This window comes from Carettochelys insculpta, chromosome 2, assembly GCF_033958435.1.
Source record: "Carettochelys insculpta isolate YL-2023 chromosome 2, ASM3395843v1, whole genome shotgun sequence".
NCBI lineage: Eukaryota > Metazoa > Chordata > Testudines > Carettochelyidae > Carettochelys > Carettochelys insculpta.
This window is the reverse complement of record NC_134138.1, coordinates 270,335,715-270,345,679: the sequence shown is the minus strand read 5'-3', so window position 1 is coordinate 270,345,679 and position 9,965 is coordinate 270,335,715. Positions and strand designations below refer to the sequence as shown.

At 45.3% G+C, this 9,965-nt stretch overlaps 1 protein-coding gene across 2 annotated transcripts in view; it reads left to right on the top strand.

Moving 5' to 3' along the window:
• Positions 1 to 6,350: 6,350 nt before the first annotated feature.
• CTDSPL (CTD small phosphatase like) overlaps positions 6,351 to 9,965 on the top strand; it is a 133,855-nt gene continuing 130,240 nt past the window's right edge. For both annotated transcript variants that reach the window (XM_074985168.1, XM_074985167.1), the window contains exon 1: positions 6,351 to 6,723. In XM_074985168.1, coding sequence (XP_074841269.1) covers positions 6,648 to 6,723 — 76 coding nt within the window. In that variant the 5' untranslated portion in view covers positions 6,351 to 6,647. The remainder of the gene's footprint in view (positions 6,724 to 9,965) is intronic.

Genomic DNA, 9,965 nt, shown 5'->3' with positions numbered 1-9,965 from the left:
GAAGGAATGCCTAACATAGTGAATGCTAGTGGGAAAGGGGAAGGTTTAGAAGATAAAATAAAAAAAGAACAAGTTAAAAATCACTTAGGAAAGTTAGATGTCTGCATGGCACCAGGGCCTGATGAAATGCATCCTAGAATACTCAAGGAGCTGAGGGACAAGTTATCTGAGCCATTAGCTATCATCTTTGGAAAATCATGGGAAACAGGAGAGATTCCAGAAGACTGGAAAAAGGCAAATATAGTGCCCGTCTATAAAAAGGGGAATAATAACAATGCAGAAAATTACAGACGGGTCAGTTTAACTTCTGTGCCAGGAAAGATAATGGAACAAGTAAATAAGGAAATCATCTGCAAACACTTGGAAGGTGGTAAGATGATAGGGAACAGCCAGCATGGATTTGCAAAGAACAAATCATGTCAACCCAATCTGATAGCTTTCTTTCATAGGATATCGAGCCTTGTGGATAAGAGAGAAGCAGTGCATGTGGTATATCTAAATTTTAGTAAGGCATTTGATAGAGTCTCGCATGCTATTCTTATCAATAAACTAGGCAAATACAACTTAGATGGGGCTACTATAAGGTGGGTGCAAAACTGGCTGGATAACCCTACTCAGAGAGTAGTTATTAATGGTTCTCAATCCTGCTGGAAAGGTATAACAAGTGGGGTTCCGCAGGGGTCTGTATTGGGACCGGTTCTGTTCAATATCTTCATCAACAATTTAGATATTGGCATAGACAGTACACTTATTAAGTTTGCAGAGCTAGGATGGGTTGCAACTGCTTTGAAGGATAGGTTCAAAATTCAAAATGATGTGGACAAATTGGAGAAATGGTCTGAAGTAAACAGGATGAAGTTTAATAAAGACAAATGCAAAGTGCTCCACTTAGGAAGGAACAATCAGTTTCACACATAAAGAATGGGAAGTGACTGTCTAGGAAGGAGTATGGCAGAAAGGGATCTAGCAGTTATAGTGGACCACAAGTTAAATATGTGTCAACAGTGAGATGCTGTTGCAAGAAAGCAAACATGATTCTGGGATGCATTAACAGGTGTGTTGTGAACAAGACAGGAGAAGTCATTCTTCCATTCTACTCTGTGCTGGTTAGGCTCCAGTTGGTGTATTGTGTCCAGTTCTGGGCGCCGCATTTCAAGAAAGATGTGGAGAAATTGGAAAGGGTCCAGAAAAGAGCAACAAGAATGATCAAAGGTCTAGAGAACATGACTTATGAAGAAAGGCTGAAAGAATTGGGCTTGTTTAGTTTGGAAAAAAGAAGATTAAGGGAGGATTTGATAGCTGTTTTCAGGTATCTAAAGGGGAATCATAAGGAGGAAGAAGAAAACTTGTTCTTCTTAGTCTCTAAGGATAGAACAAGAAGCAAGGGGCTTAAACTGCAGCAAGGGAGGTTTAGGTTGGACATTAGGAAAAAGTTCCTAACTGTCAGGGTGGTCAAACAGTGGAATAAATTGCCAAGGGAGGTTGTGGAATCTCCATCTCTGGAGACATTTAAGAACAGGTTAGATAAGTGTCTATCAGGGATGGTCTAGACAGTACTTGGTCCTGCCAGGGGCTGGACACAGTGGCCTCTTGAGGTCCCTTACAGTCCTAGCAGTCTATGATTCTATGATTTAAAATCAATTTACCTGCCTAGTATAGACAAGCCTCTTCGATTATTTGTATGACAAAAACTACACTGCCTTGTTTCCACTATAGCTTTACATTGAGACAACTTCCCAGACATGAAACAAAAATACACCTTTTTGGCATGAAAGACATAGATTAGAGATACTTCAGTTGCCAGCACTGGAGAACATGCTCCAGTGTATCAGAGGGAGAGAACTGTACGGAACTAAATCTAAGAATTTGGGATTTGCTAACCTGATTATACCATCTGGACCAGTTTCTAGTCTCTGAAAGTGTCCTGAACCAAACATTTCAAAGGAACATGAAAGAACCTTGCAGCAGGGAGATCTGAGATTATCTGAGCCCATATTAGGCCTCAACTTGGTCTAAATGATTGGATATTTACTTTTAAATCCTGAAGTCTGAGGTTTACATTCCTTTCAAAATTTTGTTATTAATTATAATGCTGGCTATTTGTAAAAAAAGGATGCGTGCACGGAATCATTTGCATTATTTATTCCTCTCTTCAGAGGCAGGAGAGAGAGAGAGAGATATCTTTTTCAGGTATGGTGATGGAGAAGCAATGTAAATTAAGATGGGTAGCTACATCTGCTCTAGAAATAATAAAATATTTTCTCTATTAGATGCTGCCAGAACTTCCTTAGAATTTTTTAGATTATACCATAAACATCAATGAAAAATATTGTGTAGGTGTAGCCAATGGTTGTCATAATTTTCCTGTCCCCCTGAGAAACACCCGCTCATGCTGCCTGGCTGGCCAGCTTGCCCACTCCCTCAGGATAGCCTCTGTCACTCACTTCTGTTGTTGCCACCTGAACATTTTTCGTCAGTCCCATCTTCAAGTTTGCAAGATGACACTAAGACAGGGGGAGAGGTAGATTCATTGGACAATAGAGATTGGATCCAGAGTGACCTGGATAAATCAGAGGATTGGCCCAAAAGAAATCTGATGTGGTTCAACAAGGAGAAGTATAGAGTTCTGCACTTGGGATGGAAGAACCCCAAGCATTGTTATAGGCTGGGAACTGACTGGCTAAGCAGCAGTACAGCGGAAAGGGACCTAGGGGTTATGGTGGATGAAAGGGTAGATATGAGTAAACAGTGTTCCCTTGTAGCCAAGAAGGCTAAAGGCATATTAGGATGCATTAGGAGGAGCATTGTGAGCCGATCTAGAGAAGTGGTTGTTCCCCTTTATTTGGCAGTGGTGAGGCCACATCTGGAATATTGTGTCCAGTTTGGGGCCCCCCAGTATAAAAAGGATGTGGATGTGCTGGAGCAGATTCAGTGGAGGGCAACGAAAATGATTAAGTGGCTGGAGCACATGGATTTGGGCTTATTTAGTTTACAGAAGAGAAGATTGAGGGGTGATTTAACTTCAGCTTTCTGAAGGGGAGCTCTAAAGAGGATGTAGAGAAAGTGTTCTCAGTGGTGACAGATGGCAGAACAAGGGGCAATGGTCTGAAGTTACAGAAGGAGAGGAGTAGGTTGGATATTAGGAAAAACTGCTTCACCAGGAAGGTGGTGAAGCACTGAATGCGCTGCCTAGAGAGGGGGTGGATTCTCCATCCTTGGAGGTTTTTAAGTCCCTCAGCTTGACAAGGTCTTGGCTGGGATGATTTAGTTGGGGTTGATCCTACTAGAAGCAGGGGGCTGGATTAGATTATCTCCTGAGGTCCCTTCCAGCCCTGTGATTCTACGATTCTATGATTCTTATGTGGGTTAGCCCCTCCCACTCATCTGGACTAACCCCACCCAGTCTGTCTCCCTATTCTACGAACTCACCCTGTGAGCTGTGTAAGTACTGTCCATGAAAGCCACCCAATTCTGCCTGCCTCACTTCCTCATGTGTCTTAGCTGGTACTCACCCAACTTTCCCTATTAAACTCAATCCTGTTGTTAGCCCTTCCCACTCCTGGGCATTAGACCCGCCTTCCACCTATTAGTCCCTCCCATTCCTGTCCCACCAAGTAGATATTAGATTCCAATCCCTGTGGATTAGCTGTGTCACCCTGGAATAAGGCAGCCTCTTCCATCACATTTGTATGGGCCCCCAGTCTCAGATAGCCCCTGTATCCAGCATTAATCCCGCTTCTCTATCTGTTAGTGCTCCCCACTGGATAATTTCTCACTGGGATCTTCCTACCCTTCTAATGAGGATAGCTTTGGTTACTGACTATGGGATGTAGCATTTGTAGCACACCCCGAATACATAACCTCATCCTTATCACAATACTGTTATTGAACCAGTTTGGATTTTGTTTTATAGCTTTTCCTGCTGTCCTCAGGATGCTATGCAGTTCATCATACAAGCTCGTGTTTTCCCTTAGAAAAATGGCACATTAATTGTTCTAGTATGTACTTGGTGCTTTCTCTGATTTGATGTTCGTTCAGGGAGGGCCGTAGGCATATGCAGGGTATGTGGCTGCATAAGGCACCCAAAACTGCAGAGCACCAAATGTTTGAGTGCCCTATGCAGTTATGTGTGTTAGTGTGTCCCTGGGCGGTCCTGACGGTCCACTGGTTCCCCTCTAGCCCATCCCCTCCCCTGGCTGATCTCTTGGCTTTGTGGCTTTGCCTCGGCCTAGGGAAACCCAGCAGATGCCACAAAGGGGGAAGAGAATGGGACAAGGTAAGTCATTGGGGGGGGGCAGTCACCACGGAAGCCCTAAGCCCCAGCAGAAGCCACAGGAAAGAGGGGAGGGAAACCCCAAGCCTGAGTAGAAACTGTGCTGGGGATGAATGTGAAATGAAATAAGCAAGACGGTGTGACAGAAGTTTGGGATTTCAGCTGTGTGTCTGAAGCTCAGAACATGCTTCCTTTGTCAGGGGAAGTATGTAACCCACACACCTAGGTGTGGTTAGTTGCCCCATGTAGTGGCACCCAGACCACTTCACGGAGAAAGAATGAGTGTCCTCTACAGCCTAAGCTGAGAGCCCATTGGCTGTTAGCTCCAGCTGTAGAAACACGTGCAGCCAAGGTCCCAGATTCAAGCCTGCCCGTGGGCAGTTACACAAGGGGACAGCCAGTGGAAGCACCTATAGGTAACTTGGGGGGGGGGGGCTTCATGTTGTCAGGACAGCCCTGTGGTCATGGCAACTAAAGAGGAGTGCTACCATCGGCTAAAGTTTATCACACAACCCCTCCTGCTTCTGTGTGAGAGTCCTGCCCTTTGTGGGACAACCCTCTGCTTGTCTGGGTCAGTGACACATCCTCTCCAATAATTACCCCCACTTTTGAAGATTAACTCACCCTTTGTGTGATACGCCTGCTCCCATCCCTATAAAATGACACAAACCATTTTTGCCATTAATCCCTTCCGGGATAGTCTCCCCCCTTCATGCATTAGCTCTGCCCCCCCATGAATTACCACTTTCACTTTCTCTTGTGAGTAATCCCTCTGCACGCATCACGCCCCTTCAAAACAACCTCTCCCATTTTTTTAAGTCAACCCCACAAACTTTGGGTTACCCACCCCCCCTGAGTGACCAATCATACCATATTTGGCAGGACAGTCTCCTATTTGGAATGCCAAAAAGGCGTCCCAACTAATTTTTTAAAGGGACAAATTATCTCCTATTTAGGCCCCCGGGTGCTGGGGGTGGGATCAGGAATGCCCCTGGCTGCCTCTTCCCTGGAATTTGGTGCAGCTGAGAGGAACCACCCTCCCACAATTATCACCCTCTCCTGTATTTGGGACAGGGATATATGGTCACCTTACCTACCCCCTATGGAATCAGTCCTGCCCATTGCACGGGGTACATACTCCCCTCCTCTCATGTTAGCCCCACTCCTAAAGAATAACCACGCCCATTCTGCGGGTACCCCGCTCTTTCACGCATCAGCCCCGCCCCTAATGATAGCCACGCCCATGTTCAACGCCCCTGTCACTCAGCCCTCCGCGTGCCAGCCCCGCCCATCGGAAGATAGCCCCGCCCCCTCCCCTTGAGCGCCGGAGTGGGGCGTTTCCCGCCAGGCGGCGGAGGACCCGCCCCGTTGTTTACCGCTCGGCAGGGCCTGGTGCTGCCACCGCCCCCATCTCCATGTTGGAGCGTCCCGCTGTTGGCGGCTCGGCGGGGAACCAGCGGGCGGGGGAGGCGCCTGTGGCCTGGCTGTGAGGGGAGGGAGGCGGGGCGCGCTGCGAGCGCACTGACAGGCTACGGGCGGGCGCGCGGGCGGCTGGCTGGCTGTGGCGCAGAGCGGAGACCCGGACTGGAGCCCGGCCCGGCCTGGCCCGGCCCGTTCCCCCCCGCCCCCACACCCTGTTTCTTTCCTCCTCCTCCCGGGGCGGCGGTGGCGGCTCCTGCCTCTAGGGCTGGTGTCGCGGCGGATCCCGCAACGCTGCCGCGAGGGGCGGGCGGGGGCCTGGGTTGGGGCAGGTTGCGAGCGGAGGGGGCATGTAGCGATTGCGCCTGCGGGGGGGACTGCAGGTTTTTGAGGGGGGGCGCTAGGGCGGGGGTTGGGGAGGGGAGAGGGTGTCCAGGGCTGGGTGAGAGAGGGCAGTTTGGGGGGCGGGCTGGGTTGATTTGGGGGTGGCACAGCCTAGGGAGCGGGGGTGTTTGGAGATAAGCTAATCATTGGGTTTGGGCTGATTTTGGGGGTGATTTAGCCCAGGGAGAGGGAGTTATTGGGGGAGCTGCTTGGTGCATATTTCGGGGGGGGGCTGTAGGGGGTGCAGAGGCTTCCTAGTCAGAGTGTTTGCGGGGGAGGGTGATATGTTTTGGGCTTTTTAAGGGTGGCAATTGGGTGGAGGGATCGCTACGGGATTTCTGGCGAGTTTTGGCTTTGGTGGGGCTGATAGCCCCCCCCGTCCCACCGGGAATTACTACTGGAGGAGGAAGAAGTAGTATTATAGGAGGGGCCCCCTGTGCCCCCTTTCCCCCCCGGCTGGCTTCGTTCCTGAAGGAGTTTTTAGAGACAAACCTACCAACTGATCCCCGAAAACAACGCACAAACCTGCCTCTGGGAGAGAAATAGCCAGGTGAAATCTCACTCTGTTTCCATGGACAACCCGTCCATTATCACCCAGGTGACTAACCCCAAAGAGGAGGAAATACTGTCCTGTTCTCAGGATAAAGGTAAGGGTCCTCTCAGATTATACTAAAATGGTGGGTGCTATAAAGATGCATGCAATATATACATGGTTCCATAGCTGTAGACTAAATATCCTTCCATGGCACTGAGAATGGAGGAGTGTTTGGTTGGTTGTAGGGTATAGGTTGCAATTTGTGTGATGGCCTCTGATATAGCTTCTCTGATAGTTTTATACGTGAGTAATGTCATTCTGTTTTAATTTAGTATTGCAGTTCATTTTATTTGGATAAAATGTAGTCATCTCCAGAGGGTCTTTTTTTGCAACTTCTGTAACCTTGTTTTTGTCACTGTGGATGTTCTCTGTAAAGAAACACCTCTGACTTGTTAAAACATTTTGAAATTTCATTCTGGGGCAGTGAGGTGGTTTTTTTGGGGTGGCGGGGGGGGGGAAGAGGGTTGTGACTCTCCCAACCCCAATTTAAAACACAAAATTTATCTTCAGATCTTGTTAAAGGATTGTTCCTTGAGTTTGTAAAAGAAATAAAAGCTACTTAGCCACTGAAAGTAGGCAGGCGAAACTGATCTGTGAATATGCAGTCATAGGCTGGCTACAGCAGCAGGTAAAGCTTGTATTGTAACTGACACAAAACATTGAGGGCAAAGCCTGCTCTGGAGAGCCTCCACAGCTGGAAAGTTAAGACATTGACAGTTGCCCTCACACTTCCTGCCCTTCCAGGGGTCTTGAACTGTGAGTGGGTAAGTATCTTCTGGGACAAAGAGGCACTAAAGGCTGAAAAAAAGACAGTCTTTAAACTGGCAGAGTCTAGGGTCCCTGGAATTTTTGGGGGATATTTGGAAGTTATTGCATATAAAATGTTTGTGTTTTGGGGTAGTGTACAACTGAGCAAAAGGAAAAAATATGAATACATGAAATTAGTGTCTTAGTAGGTTCAGCAGTATTCCTTTTTATTAAATAACTCAGTGTCCCCTTTTTCTGTCATCAGTAACCAATACTTTGGGGTGTCCTAGAGTACTTTTCCTGTTTTATTAAGTGTGAATATTCTTATAATGGTAAAGAATACTGAATGGAAAGGTTGTTTCCTATTTCAGAAGTATTTTAGAACAAAGCATTCTACATGAAACCACTGACTGTGATCCTATCCCAGGAAGTGTACTTGCAGCAGAATACAGCAATATGTAGGAAATTAATTCATGCCATTAGTAGTGGTGATTATAAAGGAACATTTTCTCCTTTGGAATATGAATACCACAGTCAGTCGTCTCTTATCCAAACCAATTGTGAAATGACACATTTATTATCAGGCCTTATCAACACAGGCTTTTAATATTTCCCACTGATGGTTGACAGTGGTGGGTTAGGGTGTGCTACTGTTTACAAGGCATTTGTCGCTGACATTTTATAAAGGTTCTCACAGACAGTTTTGGGTTAGGGATTGGTGAAACAGTAGTTAAAACATCAGTGACACCCAGAGGCCTGTGTACATTGGAGCTCCTGTTATAGCTATTGTTACTGGTGAAGGTGTACTGATGTTATCAGCTTTGGGAGCGTTAGGGTCCCTGTACGCTAGGAACTAACTTCGAAGTAACCAGCAAAAAGTGTACATGCATTTTTCCCTTACTTGGAAGTAGGGAGCCCAACTTCAGGGTCCTTACTGAGCTCCTGGGAATGGAGTAGTGGGTGCCCTACTTCAAAGCCTAACTTCGAAGTAGGGTGTGTGGATGCTCAACTTTGAAGTTGCTTGCTTCAAAGTTTTCTTTGAAGTAAGCAACTTTGAAGTTATTTTTGTAGTGTAGACACAGCCTTAGAGTAGAATAGTGAAGAGAGAGCTGATAAAGAACAACTTGTAGTAAATATATGCATTTGAAATAAATGTGTTTTCAGATTCATTACTTTCTGATTACATATTATCTGTGGTATACATTTGCATGATATGTATTCATATTATTGCTCAGTCTAGTCTATCTGAAAAGTAATGGAAAATTAGCCAGTTTGCACCTGCACAGTAGTGGTTTTCTAAATCTTGGTATATTTATAGCTAAGAATAATAAAATCCCAGCTTTAGAAAAATAAAATGCAATATAGGTAACTGGTCTTTAAAACTTCATTATTAATGTAGTTTTGTTAGGCAAAAACATGGAGAAGCACTTTAAGTGAATTTTGTACAGAATTTGTTTTCAGATTTGTAAAAAAAAAATGCTCTGAGGATTTGTCAAGAGTCATGCCTATGGAAATTTTTAAGATAAAGTTATGTGTTGCCTGCTTTTTGAATTTTGTGGTGGAAGTGCTGGCCATCTTTAAAATCTAGTTAAAGTTAGAGGATTTCCTATCTTTCAGGATTTGCTGATTGTTTTAAGGTTATTTGCATGCTTCACTTTAGTGACTTCACCTAATGGTAAGGCTTCTTTGTAGGTTGTGGATTCCTTAGCGTTCAAGCAAAGCATTAAGACGTGGAGATAGCTTAAAGGTAGCTATTGAGAGCTTGAACAATTGAGTGGCCGGCCTGCTGTATAAATGAGGGAGTCAGGGTTACTCTTCTATAATTTATTTGTCTTAAATTGATGTGTATACAGTGGTTCACTAACATGCATGTTTTTCAATATATGCTGATTTATTTCTTGAAGCAGTAGTTCTAGAATTTATTTTTCATACTTACTTGCTACAGTTACACTACAGTGTTCTGTTGAGAGAAGTCACTGTCAGAAGAGTTTTCCCAACAAAAGTGACAATAGAATCATCGGGACCTTAGGAGGTCATCCACTTCTCCCCCTTCCTAAAGCAGGATCAATCATAACTAAATCATACCAACCAATAACAGAGGTAACCATGTTAGTCTGTACTCCAACAAAACAAAACAAACAGCAGAAAAGCAGCACTTTAAAGACTAACAAAATGATTTATTCGGTAATGAGCTTCATGGGACAGACCCACTTCTCTTCATCAGATCAATCACTGAATAAATCATTTTGTTAGTCTTTAAAGTGCTGCATTTCTGCTGTTTTGTTTCATTTGAAACAGGACTTCCAAGTCGGGACTTAAAAACCTCTAGGTATAAAGATTCCACCACCTCTCCAGGTAAAGTATTCCAGGGCTTCACCACCCTCCTGGTGAGAGAGTTTTCTCTAATATCCAACCTACACCTCTCTCTCAGTAACTTCAGACCATTGTTCTTGTTCTGCCATCCATCACTACTGAGAACAGCCTCTTCCCATCTTCTTTAGAGGCCCCCTTTGGGAAGTTGAAGGCTGTTATCAAATCGCCCCTCAC